The sequence below is a fragment of the Camelus ferus genome, chromosome 10 (genome assembly GCF_009834535.1).
Source record: "Camelus ferus isolate YT-003-E chromosome 10, BCGSAC_Cfer_1.0, whole genome shotgun sequence".
NCBI lineage: Eukaryota > Metazoa > Chordata > Mammalia > Artiodactyla > Camelidae > Camelus > Camelus ferus.
The window spans coordinates 54,691,605-54,711,765 of NC_045705.1; the positions used below are offsets into that span (position 1 = coordinate 54,691,605).

The 20,161-nt window shown below is 36.8% G+C and overlaps 1 protein-coding gene across 1 annotated transcript; it reads right to left on the reverse strand.

Moving 5' to 3' along the window:
* Positions 1 to 1,078: 1,078 nt before the first annotated feature.
* On the reverse strand, positions 1,079 to 2,245 carry LOC116666628 (olfactory receptor 10A5-like). Its single transcript, XM_032490461.1, has one exon. The coding sequence runs from the start codon at positions 2,206 to 2,208 to the stop codon at positions 1,231 to 1,233; it is 978 nt and encodes a 325-aa protein (XP_032346352.1). The 5' UTR covers positions 2,209 to 2,245; the 3' UTR covers positions 1,079 to 1,230.
* Between the last annotated feature and the right edge of the window lie 17,916 nt (positions 2,246 to 20,161).

Consider the following 20,161-nt stretch of genomic DNA (forward strand, 5'->3'; position numbering starts at 1 on the left):
ACCTGAATTTTGTTCTAAATATGTATGATCAAATATCTTTGAACGCCACTTCCCTTACCTATGAAATGAAGGATTCAGATGAGATAAGTTGCTAATAGCAAATGCCTATATATGTACCTACAGCATGCTAGTGCTGTCATAAACACATTATATGCAATATCAACTCTTAAAAACAAATCCATAAAATAGATACTATTATTACACGCATCATTTTACAGATGAGGAAAGAGACAAAAAGAGTTTAATTCACTTTCCAGTGGTCACCAGCTAGTAAATGGCAGAGTGGAATACGAACCCAGGTAAGTCCCTTTATGTTATGTAACACTCCGTTACTTCAGGAGTCTATAGTTTTTTCTTTTGTAATTTCTATTGCTGATTAAATTATAAACCTCTGAATGCAGTGATTGTATTTTATGGTCTTTGGTATTTTCACATCAACAAACAAAAGTTTTGAAATTAAAAGGCATTAAGCAAAACACGACAGAGTTGTTAATAAGACATAGTGGAGTAGCTAGGATCCATTGTAAGCCTTAAAGAAATCAGCACCATGATGGAAATTATGTTAGTGAAAACCTGAAATCACTTCAACAAACCTTAAAAACCTGAAAAAAAGAACTGAGAGGGAGAACTGGAAACTCAGATCTTCCTAGCTGGGGAAAACATCCTGAAAGCAGTTGATTAAGGATATTGGGATTATAAAGAATAGCCACGGGGACTAGTGATTTACTTTCCTTTATCCATGCTAAGTACCAACCAATTCAAGAGCAGTCACTGCCTCAGAGACGTACAAACTGAAGTGAATGAATGAGGAAACTTGTACAGCAGAGCGATTAGAGCTTTCCCCCTCTACTGAACGGAGTCACACTTGTCCAAAACAAGATGAAGTGCCAAGATAATTTTGCATCCCCAAGTTCACATTACAAGCAGTTTACTCTGTTGGTGATGTATTTCACATTGGTGCACATTGCAAAGTAAAGATCTGGAATGTATTGGCCACAGAAATGTAAAAATATCAATTGAACCAATAAGAAAAAGAATGTGAGTGTATAAAAAGCTAGCAGAGGAATGCAGCAGGTGGTAACGAGAGGTCTAACCCAGCTCTGCGCTGTTTTCTCTCCACTGGGCTTTACAACAGCTATTTCAGCAACTAGGTTTTGAAGCCAGGGGAGAAGGGAACAGAAGCAGAGAAGAATCTCAAGTATGAACAGATTGTTCCTCATTCAATAAACTTTAGTTGTGCCTCAAAATAGCTGTAGAATTTCTGTAGTTTCTGCCCCCTAAAACCCTGTGGAAGGTCCGGCTGAGGGCATTCTTCACTTCATAATTTCTCAGGCTATAGATGATGGGGTTCAACATGGGAGTCACAACGGTGTAGGATAGTGACAGCACCTTCTTGCTCTCAGGAGAATTATTGGACTTGGGACGGAAGTAGGTGAGGCTTGAAGATACATAGAAAAGGGAGACAACAAGGAGGTGGGAGGAGCAGGTAGAGAAGGCTTTGTGCTTCCCTTTAGCTGAAGGAATCTTGAGGATGGCAGCAGCGATGCGAGCGTAGGAACATAGGATCAGCAAGCAGGGTAGCATGACGACTAGAATGGTCCCAACGATGGCATAGACCTCAAAGAGTGCTGTGTCTGCACAGACCAGCCTGAGCACAGGTGGGCTGTCACAGAAGAAGTGGTTCACCTCGTTGGTGCCACAGAATGGAAAGCTGAAGAGCCACGTGGTCTGCACAGTAGCTACAGGAACGCCTGGAAACCAGGAGGCAGCAGCCAGTTTGGCACACGTCCTTGTGCTCATGATGACTGGGTAGTGTAAGGGATTGCAGATGGCTACATAGCGGTCATATGCCATGGTGGCCAGAAGGAAGCATTCAGAAACCCCGAAGAAGAAGAAGAAATACATCTGAGTGGCACAGCCAAGAAAGGAGATGATCGTGTCCTGGGCAATCAGGGTCCCCAGCATCTTGGGCACAATGACTAGGTTGAAGCCAATCTCCAAGAAGGACAAGTTCCTGAGGAAGAAGTACATGGGGCTGTGCAGCATGGGGTCAGCCCAGGTGACCAGAAGGATGAGGCCGTTTCCCATCAGGGTGACCAGGTAGATGATTAAAAATACCAGGAAGAGTAATGACTGTATTTCAGTAGGTAAGGAAGAGAAACTCATCAGGGTAAACTCGCTAACTCTCGTCCAGTTGCCTCCAGCCATAGAAACAGGAATGAAACCCCAGCTGTGGTCATGGAGAGAGATTCTCAATAGAAAGAGTCAGATTCTGGATTTGTTTTTCAGATTCATTCTGAGTGTCAGGGAAAGAGACGAAATCAGGATCTCAGTTGCAAAGGAAAGGGCTTCCTGTTGTCTAAGAATAAAGACACAAGGAAGAGTCGCCAGAGCCCAAGCTCTGAATGGGCAACGGCTCATCCTTCCTTACTCTTATACTTTATCATCCATTTTCCACTTTGTGATCATATTTGCTGAAACAAATTGGATCATATCCACACACACCCATCTTCTGCTGCATAATTAATACCTTTGTTGTGGGGTTAAATGAGATAGGTCCTGAGGCAATAAAGTGGAGTCAGATGGAAAACAGTAGATAATTTCCATTTAATCCTGTTATATATTCCCCTTTGTCAAAGATTCATGGTGTTCATCTTCTCCATCTACTGCCAAAAATAGTACTTACTTTTTTGTATGCAAGTAGGGACTGCAGTCCTAATACAATTTGAGAGGGTACATAATGGAAAAAGTCAATTGTTTTATCATGCTTCATTTTGAAGTGACTTGAAGTAGGAAAAAAGTGGCAAGGGGATGGATAGGAGGATGTGTACAGAATGTAGTAGTTTTAATTCACCTTTCCCCCTCAATGTCAGAACTGCAGAGTACTTCAGATCTTACAATACTTGTTCCTTCTTGTCTGACCTGTTTATGAGGTAACAACCTTAGGAGCTTTATTTTTCAGTCCAGCAAAGCTATAATTAAAAATTGGTGGTCAGGACCCAACGTATTCACTGGCTTTCAAAATTAAGATCTAAGAGGTAGATCTTAGATCTACAACTAAGCAGATAGTGAGTGTGCCTCAGGAGATTCCAAATACTTCTCTTTCAAGAGTGGACAAATGGAAAAAAAAAAAGAAATGAATTACCACAAGAGTTCTATGAAAAATATGAGAAACATTAAAGTGAATATTCAAAGGAAAACAATTATGAATAAACAATTAACATGTGTTATATTAAAGACAGAATCTTAAGTAATAAGGAAAAATTTAATATTTATTCCACTTCTATTGAGGCACTGGCGATGTGACGGTTGATTCCTCCGTGAAGCTTAAAATTTAATGGGGGAGATATTTAAATAATCAATCCTATTAAAATCACAATGAAGATCTTGATACAGTAAATACACAGTAGCTTGGTGGAGGGAATGTATAAGGGGTAGGGACACCTAATGATGCCACCTAAGATGTGCAGAACATGTAGGGTGCACATTATTATGAAAATATTATAAAATTGAAATTACATTACAAAACATGAAGTATAGGAAAAAATTTAAATTACTGAGCTAACTCTTTTTGAACTGAGCATTCCTTAACACACACACACATACACAAGAATAGAAATACACACATACCGATATGTTTTGATCTTTGTGTTATTCATTTTTTTTAATTTTGAGGGTAGGGAAAATCTTTAAGCATTCAGACAGGAAACAAATATAACTAAAGAAGCAAAACCACACGTTACAATCAAAAGAACTTCCAGGCTGCCTACAAAAAACCACAAGAATTTTATCTTACACCACTCAAAAAACTAATTCTAAATGGATTAAAGACTTAAATATAAAACCTGAAACTATAAAACTTCTAGAAGAAAATGTAGGGGAAAAGCTTCTTCACATTGGTCTTGGCAGTGATTTTTTTGGATATGATACTGAAAGCACAAGCCAAAAAAACTAAAAATAAACAAGTGGACTCCATTAAACTGAAAAGCTTCTGCACAGCAAAGGAAACAATCAACAAAATGAAAAGGCAACCTACCAAATGGGAAAATATGTTTGCAAACTGTATATCTGATAAAGGGTTAATATCCAAACTATATGAGAAATTCATATAACTCAGTAGGAAAATAATAATAAAAGTAAAAATGAAAAAAGAATCTGATTGAAAAATGAACAGAAGGCCTTAATAGACATTTTTCTAAAGATGGCATACAAATGGCCAACAGATACACACAAAGGTGCTCAACGTCACTAGTCAACAGGGAAATGCACATCAAAACTCCAGTGAGATCTCGCCTTAAAGAAATGGCTATCATCAAAAAGACAAAGATTATATAAAATAGATAAACAGGTTTATACTGTATAGTACAGGTATATTCGATATCTTGTAGTAACCTATACTGAAAAAGAATATATGTATGTATATGGATGACTGAAACATTATTCTGTACCAGAAGCTGATGCAACATTGTAAACTGACTATACTTCAAAAACAAAAACAAAAATATTGCTTTATAGTTAACAGGAAAGAAAAAAATCACATACAACTTGAAATTCTAAAAAAAGATAAGCGATAACAAGTGTTGGGGAAGATGTGGAGAAAGGAGAACTTTTGTGCACAGTTGAGGGGAATATAAATTGGTATAGCCATTATGGAAAAATAGTGTGGAGGTTCCTCAAAAATTTAAAATAAAATTACTATATGATCCAGTAATTCCACTTCTGGGTATATATACAGAGAGAATGAAGTCACTATCTCAGAGATATCTGCACTCCCCATGTTCATGGCAGCATTATTCACAATAGCTAAGATATGGAAACAACTTAAGTGTCTACAGATGAATGGATAAAGAAAATGGGGGAGATATATATATGTGTATATATATATATGTATTATTCAGCCATATTATTATTATTTAGCCATTAAAAAGAAAGAAATCTTGCCATTTTTGACAGACAAAATTAATTGAGCTTGAGGATCTCATGCTAAATGAAATAAGTCAAAGAACAAACAAATACTGTATTATCTCACTTATATATGGACTCTAAGAAAGCTGAACTCAAAGAAACAGAGAGTAGAATGATGACTGCCAGGGACTGGGGGCTAGGGGAAAGGAGGAAATGTTGGTCAAGATCTACGAACTTCCAGTAATAGGATGAGTAAGTTCTGGGGCTCTAATATACAGCAGTGGTGACTATAATTAAACATATTGTATTATATACTTGCTAGTTGCTAAAAGAGAGTAGATCTTAAGTGTTCTCCATATATGCACACACAAAAGGTAGTTATGTGAGGTGATGGATGTGTTAACTAACTTTTTTTTGTGGCAATTATTTTGCAACGTATATGTGTATCAAATCATCACATTGTACACCTCAAACTTACACAATATTAAATGTCAGTTATATCTCAATAAAGTTGGGAGAAAAAACTCATATGCCCAATAGACTTCTGCTGATAACACATATGAAAAAACACAGTAGACTGAGGTTTAAAAAATTTGAGGGGAGAATTAAGACTTTTATTATTATCACATAAAAAAATAATGAAAATAAATTAACTTGTTTTTCAAATCAACTTAGAAAAGAAAACAGACACAGCAAGGAAAAAATACAACTAAAAGCAAAAATAAATTTTAAAATTATAAAATTGATAACTATATTTAAAAGTCAGTCCTTTGAAAACTTAAAAAGTGGAGATAAATAGTCGCAGAATCTAATAAAGAAATGTCTGAAGAAAACAATAATATGCAATTTTAGGAATAAGAAATGGAAAATATCCTTGGAAACAATGAAATTTTTAAAATTATAAGAATACTATAATAATAATAAATGTGTGCTACTTAAAACAAACTGATAGTTTTCTAGTAATGTGTGAGGTTCATCTTGATTTTAAAAGATAAAATATGATGGATGAACCTGGAAGACATTCTGCTAAATGAAATAAGCCAGACACAGAAGGACAAATGCTGCATGATTCCACTTATACAAGGTACATAAAATAGTCAAACTCAGAAATGGGGAGCAGTATGGTGATATCAAGGGGCTAGGGGGGAGTCGGGGGGTGGGAGGGAGAAACAAGGACTTGCTGTTTGAAGGGTACAAAGTTTCAGTTTTGCATGGTGAATAACTTTTAGAAATCTGCTGCACAACATTGTGCCTGCAGTTAACAAGCTGTATTGTGTACTTAAACATTCGTTAAGGATTCTCACGCTAAGCGGTCTTACACAACAAAAAAATTGATTAAAAAAAAGACATGGGAGAAAGAAACCAAAAATTATGCAAAGAATATAATCATACATTTAAAATTATAATAGCTATAAAATATGGGGAAATGTTCAAAGTAACCAGAAAATGAATGCAAATTAAAAATAAGATTTTTTTAAAATTGTAGTCCTCAGTTATGATAAAAGTTAAGGGAAATAAACAGGATAGGTCAAAATGATAAGTTGATTTCACAATATATATCAAAGACACTTTGAACTAGCAGCACTGTATTTACAATTTTTACATTGTTTGGATGCAAACTGCATTTTACTTGAATGCTTTTCTCAGTCTTATTTAAGATAATGTAGTTGTAAACAAATGAACAAAAGAACAAAAATAGCAAATTGTTTAAATAAATTGTATTATAGTTCCACTATGGAATTCTGTGCCATAATTTAGAATTATGCTAGAAAAGAACATTTAATAGCACGGTGAGATATTCAACATATTTATCTAAGTGGATGGAGTATGTTACAAAATAGTATGTTCAATGCCAAGATCTTCATTTTAAAATATGAAATTATATCCATACATGGAAAACTACAATTGTATTATTTAAATGTTAAAATCTCAGTGCTGTGATTATAAGTGTTTTAAGCTTTTCCTGTGTTTCACCTGTTCTACATTATTCACCTTGATGTATTCTCTGTATTCAGATAAACAAACATTCTATTAAGAATAAAATAATTATGCAAATCAAAACAGCTTATAAAATTTTAAATATAAATGATAAACTTGGAATAATTTTGTAGTAATTCAACAAATAATAAAAAATGTTTGCCTAATTGACTTGTAAAGAGGGCCCATGAATCATTAAGAACAAGCATTGTATCTCTCCCCGACCCAAAAAAACAGAGGGCACCAAGATTCAATTTATCAAAAGTACCATAAAGGAATATACATATAAAATTACTCAATTTTCCTAGCAGTAAAAAAAGAAGTAAAAATCAGACAAATAAATAAATAACACAAAAATTCAATTTTGTGTATCAAACTTAGAAAGGCAAAAATAATCAAAATGTTCAGTGCTAATATGGGGGTGGTATGATAGATAATATCTTTGATTTGGGCTGTAAATTAGTATTTTTTTTCTGAAAAGCAATTTAGAAAATTTGTATGAAGTCTCTTAAAGTGTTCATATACTTTGTTTCAAGAACTTCCTCAGGATTTCTAGTCTAAGCCAGTAGAGCCATAGACAGTGATTTCACATATAAATATGTTGTGTTGTATTTAAAGATAAATAGTGTCAGGACTGCAATCAACCAACCACTCGTCCATAACTGATGAGGTCGATCATGGCACGGGCACCTCAGAAAATATCATGTAATTATGTTCAGTCAGTTTTGAAGAACATTTATTGCTATTGAATAATACTCACAAAGAAATATTATATTTAAAAAACTCAAGAATATATAGGTGTACATATAAGATTCCAAATTTATAAATATCTGCGTAGGGGGAAAAAAGACAGGGAATGTACAAAATTTTAGCGATGATCACCTTTAAGTGGTGGGGAAATTTCATTTTCTGGTTTTCCAAACAGCCTACAGTGAGCTACGTTTGTTATACAGCAGCAATGAAGGCAGTAATGATGAAAATGAAAATGATGACTGCATGTTGGTAGTGTTTGCTGAATACATAATAAAATTATGCTATGTATTTTACTTTTATTTTTTTCATACTCTTCTCACAACAACAGTCTGATTTTGATGCTACTATTATAATCCTTCCCGTATTTTTGCTAATGGCAAACTGAAGTTTGGAGAGCTTAAGTTATTTAATAGTTAAGGAATTTAATAAATTGTCTGCATAGCAGGATGATGCAGACCTGCACTTAGAACCACGATGAGAAAAAATACATAAAAGCGCCACTTGGGTTTTGAACACAGAAAATATTTTAGGTATCAACTTTTGTCCCTCATCATTAGTTTCTTACTACTTAGTGAATGAATTGCTTCCCTTCATGATTCTATACAGAGGTTGGCAAACTTCTATAAGAGGCCAGATATAAAATATTTTAGGCTTTGCGGACCACATGAGCTCTGTTGCAACTACTCAACATCCAAACAAATACCCACATGCAAAATGCCAAATCTATAGTGTTAATATAGGTATACGAACAATTAGGTATATAAATATATACAATAAACAAATGAGCATGTCTGCATTGCAATTAATTTTACTGACAGACATCAAAATTTGAATTTCATATAATTTTCAAGTGCCATAAACTATTCTTCTTCTTTTGACTTTTTAAACCATTTTTTAAATGTAAAAGTCATTTTTAGCCCATGAGCCATAAAAACCAAGAGGCTGGCTGTATTTCACCCATGCGTGGTAGTCTGCCAATCCCTGCTCTATATCTTTGCACATAACATCACCTTTGGTTGCACATGCCTCCTCCTCTTTCCGTGTAATTTCTTCCTTCTCATTTTCAAAGTTCAGATATGTTTTTCCTGAACTACTTCCAGATAGTGTTATTCCTGAGTGCTTTTACAAAAACTTAATCATTTGTATTTTAATTATCTATTGATACCTAAATTTCCCAGTTTAATTTGCAAATTTCTTCAGACCAGGAACTGCGTATTATTTACAGGAATAAGCCCAATGCATATCCAGATTAAGTTATTTATAGTAAATGAGTGGAAAAGGAATACAAGAATTTCAGAAATTTCATCATTCCTGGAGTTTCCACTGGATTTCATGTCTACTCACGTTCTACTAAAAACACCTTTCACTAGAAGCTTCATTTCATGACAAAGGATTAGGGGTGGTTCTGGTGGAGAAGGATTAGGAAAGAGGAGGGAGGAGACATGAAAGGTCCAGTTGGGTTTACTGGGGAAGAAGAGATGGCAGCCTGACTTGAGGGTGGGAGACACTGCAGAACCTGATAGTCCATGGCAGGCCCACAGGCTCCCTGCTAGTTTCTCTATACCTTCCACAGGAACATTACACTGCTAATCACGCCTGCTGTGCCGGGAGTAGGAACCCACTCTTCTGGGTCTTCCGCACCCACAGAATTGTCCTAAAGAAATAGTGTACTTGATGTGTTCTACCTCGTGAATGTTCCACTGAGGCAAACCTTCCCTGAGATAATTAGAGGAAAGTCAAGACTTGGAGGAAGTATATGCACTGTCAAAGCGGCAGGGACTAGAATTTTTCTGACGCAGAAAGCTTTAGAGTCAAAAACGGGAGGAAAAAAAAAAAAAAACCTGGGTAATCTCAATCTTCTTTGGCCTCAGATCTCACTTATGAAAAAGAAATTGGAGACTAAATCCTAGCGAGGTGAGGATCTGATGAGATCTTCTCAGGGTGGACAGAGGAATAGGATTAGGTGTCCCACCAAATCCTGCCAAACCTTGTCCAGTTGAGCAACTGAACCTGGAGAGGGACCCCTAGTTGATTCAGCCCTTGATAGAACCTTACCTGTGCCCAGGAGGGAGATGTGCCTTGTTCAGCTCTGCCTGGTAGCTGTGCTTCACGCACGCCCTGGAGTGTCTGAAGAACTCTGGCTCTGTTGTCAGCAGACCCAGAAGAGGAACCAGGGAGGTCTTACTCCCTGCCCTGGATGAGCCATTAGTGGCTGGACCTGAAGCCAGGTCACTGCTGCCTCCTCTGTGTCAGGCGTGAGTGAGCACACTAGAGGGCTGGCCAAGCTCCCCGTCCTGACTGAGGAGATTTCTTCCCAGCTGTGTCTTTTGTCCTCAGGGCCAGGTGAAGGGCTGGCACCTCTATTTTCCTCCAGGTGTTTCTGGGCTCACCTTAGCTCTTCTTCCTTCCCTCCCTCAAGGCTATCTGACCTTTCCTGACTCCACTGTCCTTTGGGACCCTAAGGGATGTCAGAGGCCAATAGGATGAAGTTCAAGAAAGGAAAACCACACTCTAGGAATGCTGTACTGTGCAGAGAAAAGCACAAAATTTTTGGATTCTGAGTGACCTAAATTTAATCCCAGCACTAAAACTCTGTGGTTTGTGATGCTTAGCAATTTTATTAAACAATATGGAGTTTTAGCTTCCACATTGCTTAGACAAACATAATATGCTTATATTACAGAGTTGGTATGATGAGATGGGATACATTAACACTGATGTTAATGTATTCTATTACAGTATATTTATCAATGTATCATGGGTATCATGTTACAGTAACCTTCCCAATAGGCAGTAATTGTTCCTCAACAAGTATTGAGTGATTACTACATGCCAGGCATCCTTCTAGACCCTGGGAAAGAGAAGCAAACAGAACAAGCCCCTTGCTCATGAATCGTCCATTTGGAGGTGGGAAGCCCAGCATTGAGCAAATACACAGTTAAGCACTTAAGACCAAGTGGTTGCTGTACACAAAATCCGGGATGGAAGAAACAGGACATAGACTTCTTTTAATATAGAATACTTTTTTCTTTTTGCTAATACTACACTAGCCATTATTAAGAACGTTGCACAAGATAAGTTGAAGATGTAAGCCCTTTTCCAAAGGTTGATCAAGTAAATTTGAGGCTACTGGCTTTTGAAAAGCCGAGTGAGCAGTACAAGATAGAGCTTGTATCAGAGCTTGATTCAGGCTTTGAGTCATACAGAAAAGATCATAACTGTTTCTTACTATAACACAATTTTAATAGTAAAATAATGTGCAAGTTATCTTAATCCATCAATAGGGCACTGATGAAAAATTATCGATTTTACACTGTAAACTATGTAACTGTGAATATATTATATTAATGTGGAATAAGCTCCAAGATAAACTATTATTTGAAAAAAATCAGGGCGAAGGACATTACGTACACATCACACAAATTACATATATTTTATAGAAATACATATTACACACATACATATAAAATATGTAAATAGTACGTTTCTGGAAAGACACACAAAGAATTGATAAATAGTTTGTTGCTTTCAGTGCAGGAAAGTGGGGAAGCACAGAGGTCAACCCTGAGAGGGAAATCTTTTGATTCTATATTATTTTGTACTTAACTTTATCATGTACATTTATTAAATTTTTAATAAAAATAAAAGATGCTTAACATTTTCATTCTGGTTCCTCCCCTATTAATTTCTAGCTTTATGACTTAGAGAAAGACACTAAAGTTACTCCATGTCCCAATACCTGTTGTCAAAAGAAAATGACATTAAGTACAGAACACATGCCAAGCACTGGTGAATGTCATATAAGGCAGGTTTCATCAAGATACTGTTTGACCTGAACTTGAAAGTTTCCATCAGGGAGGGGAAGAGGCATTCCGGTTGACTCTGTGATGGCAACATCACTTTGATTACTGCTACCAGCGCTGTTTCTGCAAGGTTTGTCAGATTGGCTTCTTTCTTTTCCTCTAACTCACAAAACTCTTCCCTGCATTAGGGTCTTTGCGTAGGTAAATCTATTTGTTTCTAGTGCTTTTCCTCCTAATTTTCACCTGGTTAACTCCTACTCAATTTTCTGATACCACTTTCTGATTTTCTGCTGTTACTTCCTTGAAAAGGAGTTCCCTGGCCCTCTTCCATTAGGACTCCAATTTATTCTTCTTCAGAGAATTTTATTCTTTTATTTCATAACAATGGTAGCATTGTATAATTATATATTTGTTTGTGAATTCTTTGTTTAATCCTCTTTTAATTGGGCTATAATACCCCTGAGGGTAGGGACTCTGTAAATCCAGTACTTAGCAGAGAGTGTAAAGGAGGGCTGGGAAGCAACAACGGAAGCCATGAGGACAGTGAGGAGGCTCACTGAGTAATAATTCAGGAATAAAGACCTGGCTAGGCCAACGGCAGCGGTAATGTAAATGGGAACTGAAGCTAAATATGTGGAAGGATTTTGTCAAGGATGAATTAGCAGGACTTAGAGACTGGTTGAACAGTTCTCTGACAACACTTATCAAAGTGTGCAGTCATTATAGTAAAGCGCCTTGCATGGGACTGTTTGCTCTGTGGCCGTTTACTTATTTGTCCTTATCACCCAAGGAGCTGGAAGCTCCTAGAAGGGGCAGCACCTTGTTCATTGTTGTACCTTCAGGATTCAGTGTGTAAATATTCACTGATGAAGTGAAAGAATACGTCAACAGAAGGGGGAGTCAAAAAGAGGAATAAGTAACAAGCCAATGGCAACGGCAGTGGGAATGGGAACTAACACTAAGGGATGGATAAAAAGAGTTGCCAAAGACAAACTTGCAGGAGGTGAAGGCTGGTTAAATATTCCCATGATACCAATTATCAAGCGGTGGCATTAAAATAGAATAAAGACACTGAATGATTTTTATTTGCTTGCTTGTTTTTTTAGTTTAGTGGAGGTACTGGGGATTGAGCATGTAAGGACCTCATGCATGCTGAGCACATGCTCTGCCACTGAGCTATATGCACCTCCCAGTGATGTTTTAATTTTATAATTGTCTGTTTACTTCTATGACCCACTTACTGGGAGCACCAACTAAACAGCAGCACGTACGTTTACTGTTTTACTCTCAGAGCTCAGTATACACATGTTCCCTGATGGAATGTAAAAATAAATCAAAGAAAAATTAAATTAAAAAGAAGGGTAAATAATAATTACAAAATTGTCCAAGTGTAGTGACTGGGAGAATAAGTCTGTGTTTTATTCTAAGTAAACCTTGAGTTAAGAATTTCATCGTGTTAACATACCATGTAGGGGTCTGGAGTTGTCTTAGGGTCTGTAGGTGACTCTCAGCTAACCAGCTCAGCACATTTTTAACAGGCTCTGATCTTTGATCCATGCTCTGCATAGTTTGGACTTGCACGCTGAGTAGGGTGTCCGAGTGCTCAAGTGCACCTCTACCTCTTTTTATGGACTCATGGTTGCATCATTCATGTTTTGTTGTTGGTACTCAGAATGCCCTCATATGGTACACGACTGGTCATGTAAGTTGTTTAAAACTTTGGAGAACAGCCAATTGTTATCACTTTTGGGTGAGTTGTTTATATCAGTGTATGCAAATTAACTCTCACAAACAACATTTAATTAGCACTGAAAGGGTAGCCACGTTTGTATCTTTTGATGGCATTTTGGATAACCATTCAGGTGGGCTTTGAAGTTAAAATTTGGGGGACCTTTTGGGAAAAATGTACTTACAAACAAAAGAGCACTTTGGGGAGGAAATTAGTGGAAAACATCTTTGCCGTGTTTTTTGTCACTTTTATTAGGGAGAAGGAAGCATCCTTCATAAGAGTTCAGTTCATACATTATCGTTTGAGAGCATCATGCTAGATAGATACCTTGCTGTCTAAGCAGAGATGTCTTGGAGGCACGTGGAAACATGAAACACATTTGGTGAGAGGTCACTGCTGAAGGTAAAGATTTGGGACTTAATCATTCATTTCAACACTTTTAGAGTATTAGTGAGTGCCAGACAAAGGAATATGAACATAAATGAGAGGTTGTCCTTATCCTCAGTTGATAGATATGCATGTAAAACACAGTTAATTACATTATCTTAAGTGCTTTAGCAGTAATATGCCTAAGATATGTGTGACAAAGGCAAGTGAACCCAGCTTTGTTTAGAGGAATCAGAGAGGGTTTCTAGAAGAAAAACATTAGAATTGTATTCCAAAGAATAAAATTAGAGCTGAATCTTGAAAGATAAGTATAAATTAGCATGGGGAAGGTGTTTAAACGGAGGAATTTTAAACACAGTGTGTAAAAATATAAAGGCTTAATAATAATTTCCCCATTTATACAATACTTACTCTGTCCCAGGTATCTTTTTCATTTGGAGAATAAAACTGATTTTATAAGTACTTTTAATTCTCCCAAAGAAATAGCTCATCACACAGTAGATCAGATAATTTCCATTTAAGTTGATCTCAACATTGTTTTTTGGTTTTGCTGTTTTGCTTCATTTGTTCATTATCATTCTCCTAAGAGCTCTTTTAATCTCTGTGATAAACATTATTTTATTTTATTTACCTATTTTATATAACTTTCCAGCTTCTACCTCTATATTTTAGGGAAAGCATAATACTTTTAAAGTACATGATATTTTAAATTCAGACCTAAATTAAAATTCTTGCTTGGACACTTAGATAGTTGTGATGATTGAACACGCTACTTGCTTTTTTCAAGCAAGTATCCTATTTTAAAAATGGATGAAATCTGTGAGGAATAATTCATACTCCATTAAAAAATATATATTTGCCTGTCAATAAATGTTAGTTACTTAATTCACCCTGCTTCCTAGGAGGAGACAAATTTAAGTAGATCTTTCATGTTACAATTTTAGCAGACATCCTTGAGAATTCTACATAACTGATCTCCCACTTTGAATGGAAAGAGATACTAAAGTATAAAACAGACCATACAGTTCCACAAGTGGAAGTGAGTGGCTCACATAATTTTAATTTAATTATTAAAAAATTATTATACATATATTTTATTTACTATTAATTTTCTAATTATATATTTATATAATTAAAATATGTATTAAATTTGGTTATACATGTGTTATATAATTATACTATATCCTATCTGCTTATTATGAAATATAAGAATAGATACTGAGAATTATTTTTATGAACTTGTATAGCTGTTAAGCAGCACAGGATTTGAACTCAGATTTTTCAGACTCTAAATTGTTGAGGAGAATAAAAAAAGACTATGCTTAGAAATGCATGGTCTAAGGGGAAGGAAAACAGTTCAGTCTGACAACTGTTGAATATGCACACAACTGTAGGGTTGGGGTATGGCAGGAACAAGATTGGAAAGATAAGATTGAGCTGGACAACAAATGGGTTCATATGACATGCTAAGAACACAGCTTCATTCTGAAGATGAGGGTCAATTGTAAAGATTTAAAACACGATAATGACAGACCATCACATGCGCATTTAGAAAGAACTGTGGAGATTTGAATGAGCTGAAGGAGGATGAATGAGAATGGGATGTATATGAACGTCTCAGTATGACTAGAGGCTGGGAGACCAATTAGGAAACTCTTATCAATACTCTCAGTGGGAGATACAAGCCAGCACCCAAGTTTCATCTCCACAGGGGTGATTCATTGAAACCTTGGCAATAGAGGGATTTCTGAGATGGTACCCAAGGAGGAAAGAAGAAGAGGACCAACTACTGAGTTCCTAGGACAAGTAGAGTTTAAAAGGACTTGTGGTTGACAAGCGGAAGGGTGTTGGGAAGGGATAGACTGGGAGTTCAAAATTTGTAGATACTGACAGGCATATGTAGAATAGATAAACAAGATTATACTGTATAGCACAGGGAAATATATACAAGATCCTGTGGTAGCTCACAGAAAAAAAGTATGTGACGATGAATATATGTATGTTCATGTATAACTGAAAAATCGTGCTCTACACTGGAAATTGACACAACATTGTAAACTGACTATAATTCAATAAAATAAAATAAAATTAAAAAGACTTAGAAAATAACACAAGGATCTACCCTTGGAAATGCTGGGGGAACAGCAAGGAATCCATGACTACGGAAAGTAAGATGATAAAAACTTTCAGCAGCAAAATTCCTCTTACACAAGCATCAGAGAAAATCTGAAGGGCATTTGATTTCCTTAAGAATCTCTCTGGACCAAGAGCTGGTCAAAGCCTTGCATCACTGGACTCTGTTGTAATTCCTCCCAGTCAAGGCCCTGGTCCTTCAAGATCTCAATCTGCAGAATCACAGTCTCTGAGAGCTCGAAGGGCCCCCGAGACCCAAGAGTAAAAGCCTGGGAATCTCCGCTAAGGGGGTGAGGTCTCTCTCCCTCTCCTGCAGCTCTGCGCAGGCTGAGCTCTGCCCTCACTGGCTTCCATCCTCAGTCTCTTCCACCCTTGGGCTTGCAGACGAACCAGCCTATAATGAGCAGTCAGAGGCTGTGACCTCATTAAAAAGTTGTTAATGAGACACACTGCTGCTCAGGAAGCACAGCTGAGGGAGGCTCCCAGTGGCCTCTCGTGGGGCCTGGTGGGAGAGCTTGGGTGAGCAGGCAGGCCCAGCTCTGGGCAGAGGGCTAATGCACTCAGGCTGCAGAGCCACGCCTAATGAGCTCACGCTGGCAGCAAGCAGGCCAGCTCGGAAGCTCAAGTCCCTGCTGACCTGCAGGCTTCGGGGAGTGGGTGTCATCCAGAGCAGCAGTGATCCTCTCTGAGCTCTCAGCTCTGCTTACTGCCTCCTCTGTGGACCTGTTTTAATAGAGGACTCCAAATTCTCAGTTTAAGAAGTAATTTTGTGTTGCACTGAGCTTGCGGCCCATAAACAATTGTATAAGCCTTTTGACTGGTCTCCGTCCCACAGGCTTTATCCCTTTGCCACCTGTTCTTTGCACTACTGCCCAAAGTTTACAAAACAAGATTCAAAATCCTAGCATAGAAGACTCTTGAATATTGGACTCCTGTCTATCTCCCACCCTCATCCCCTCCAGACTTCTCTCTCCTGTTACCACTTTCATCATTATTACCACGACCATCACCATCGTCATTATCACGATTACATCATCATAATTAACATTTCTATGCTGCTTCTGATGTGCCCAACAGTGTTTTACATACATTAATTCAATAAAACAATGCAATGAAATAGGTGCTGTGATGGTCTGCATTTTATAGATGACAGTCAAGATCTGCTATGTAACTGGTCCAATGTCTTACAGCTATTCAGAGAGAGGCAGGATTACAATCCAGGCACTTCGGCTTTAGAGTTTACGCTCTTACACATTATGAAGACCTGCTCCTCTACTCTGTGCACTTATGACTTATTTGTCTTGGAATGCCCATCTCATCTTCAGTCTTAAACCTTGGCCTCCATTCCTTCTTACACTTCTTACTTCTAACCATTATGTGTATATTGTTACCCAAAGCCCTAATGTTTGTGTTTCTGCTCCCCACTGGGCTGAGAGTTCTAGCACTTGGATGAGTTGGGTTCAGTAAATGTTACTGTGGTGTTACCGAATCCTTTAGTATTTGTTACATTACTTTAAAGATACACTACACTGTCTTCTCTTTGAGAAACTGGAAACTGAATTCGTGACCTCTCTCTTGCTACCATGTGTCTACAGTCATTATGTCCATCCTCCTTACTTTTCCATCTAAATAAAATATACGGCTATCAACGTGGTTGCTTTTGCCACAAATATGAGTATAATCTTTGACACTTTTCCAGAACTAAACCATCGTTAGCTCTCACCTGATCTGCTGCCATCCCTATACTAGTCTCCCTCTTTACCTTCTTGCCACCTACAATAAATTACCTACCCAGTAGACATAGTTGTCTTTTTAAAAATAATTGCCCTTGCTTAATACGCTTCAATGGCTGCCCACTGCATTTAGATTGCTATCCAAAATCTAACATGGTCATAAAGAAGTTCTGAATGATTTGACCTTTTTTTTTTTTAACTGTGCAATCAATTTTTACCTCTCTTGTCCTTATCCACAAATTTTTTCTTTTCTGTTTTTTTGGTCAGGATAATACTAATCTTACATAATGAATTGGGAAGTGTGCCCTCCTCATATATTTTGAAAGGGGTTGAGAAGGATTGATATTGATTCTTTTTTAAATGTTTGATAGAATTCACCTGTGAAGCCATCTGGTCTTGGACTTTGTATTTTGAGAGGTTTTTGATTACTGATCGAATCTCTTTGCTGGTAATTGGTCTGTATTTTCATGACTCAGTCTTGGTAGATTGTATGTTTCTAGAAATTTATCCTTTTTTCTGGGTTGTCCCATTTGTTGGCACATTACTGTTTGTAGTAGTCTCTTTCATTTTCTGTATTTCTGTGGTATCAATTGTAACATCTCTAAGACCTAAACAAGAAATTCTCCAAGGAAGACATACAAATGATCAATAGGCATATGAAAAAATGCTCAGTATCACTAATTATCAGAGAAATGCAAATCAAAACTATGATGAGGTATCACCTCACACCAGTCAGAATGGCCATCATTCAAAAATCCACAAATGACAAATGCTGGAGAGGCTGTGGAGAAAGGGGAACCCTCCTACACTGCTGGTGGGAATGCAATTTGGTGCAACCACTGTGGAAAACAGTATGGAGATTCCTCAAAAGACTAGGAATAGACTTACCATATGACCCAGGAATTCCACTCCTGGGCACAAATCCAAAAGGAACCCTACTCCAAAATAACACCTGCACCCCAATGTTCATAGCAGCACTATTTACAATAGCCAAGACATGGAAACAGCCTAAATGTCCATCAACAGATGACTGGATAAAGAAGAAGTGGTATATTTATACAATGGAATACTATTCAGCCATAAAAACCGACAACATAATGCCATTTGCAGCAACATGAATGCTCCTGGAGAATGTCATTCTAAGTGAAGTAAGCCAGAAAAAGAAAGAAAAACACCATATGAGATCACTCATATGTGGAATCTAAAAACAAACAAACAAAGCATAAATACAAAACAGAAATAGACTCATAGACATAGAATACAAACTTGTGGTTGCCAAGGGGCTGGGGGGTGGGAAGGGATAGACTGGGATTTCAAAATTGTAGAGTAGATAAACAAGATTATACTGTATAGCACAGGGAAATATATACAAGATCTTATGGTATCTCACAGACAATAACTGAAAAATTGTGCTCTACACTGGAATTTGACACAACATTGTAAAATGATTATAAATCAATAAAAAATGTTAAAAAATTGTAACATCTCTTTCATTTCTGATTTTATCTATTAGAGTCCTCTCTCTTTTTTATTGGTGAGTCTAGCTAAAGGTTTACCAGTTTAATTTATCTTTTCAGGAAACCAACTCTTAGTTTCTTCGATCTTTTCTATTGTCTATTTTTCTGTATTTCATTTATTTCCACTTTGATCTTTGTTATTTCCTTCCTTCTAACTTCGGGCTTTATTTGTTCTTTTTCCAGATCTTTGAGGTGTAAAGTTAGGTTGTTTAGTTAGTTGAGGTCTTTCTTGTTTCTTCACATAGCCATGTATTGCTATGAACTTCCCACTTAGAATTTCTTTTGCTGCATTCCATAAGTTTTTTCTATGTTGTATTTCCATTTCCATTTGTCTCTAGGCATTTTTTTATTTATCTTAATTTCTTTTTTGACCCAATGGTTGTTCAATATCATGGTGTTTAATTTCCACATATTTGTGAATTGTCCAGTTTTCCTTTTGTAATTGGTTTCTAGTTTCATACCATTACGGTCAGAAAAGATGCTTGATACGATCTCAATCTTATTAAATTTATTAAGACTTGTTTTGTGCCCTAACACATGAAGTATCCTGGAGAATGTTCCAAGTGCCCTTGAGAAGAATGTGTATCCTATTGCTTTTGGATGGAATGTTCCATATTTGTGTAAGTCTATCTGGTCTAACATATCATTTAAGGCCCAGATTCCCTATTGATTTTCTACCTGGATGATCTATCCATTGATGAAATTAAGGTTATTAAAGTCCCCTACTATTATTGTATTGCTGTTTATATCTCTCTTAAGGTCCTTTAGTATTTGCTTTATAGATTTGAGTACTCCTAGTTGGGTGCATAAATAGTTACAAATGTTGTGGATTGACCCCTTTATCATTATGTGATGACCTTCTTTGTCTCATTGCATTCATCTCTCTCTCTCCTTCTGGGATCCCTATAATGCAAATGCTATTCTGCTTGATGTCTTTAAGTCCTTTAAGGTATCTTCATTCTTTTTTATTCTCTTTTCTTTCTGCTGCTCTGAGTTCACTGACCCTTTCTTATACTTCTTCTGATCTGCTTTTGAACCCCTCTAGTATATTTTCTACTTTGGTTATTGTGTTCTTCAGTTCTGTGACTTCTGTTTGTTACTTTCTTATATTCTCTATCTCTTTGTTTAAATTTTCACTTTGTTCATCCATTGTTCTCAGAGAATGTCTATAGGACCGTTATTTTTAACTTTATCAGGCAAATCACTTACCTCCATTTCATAAGG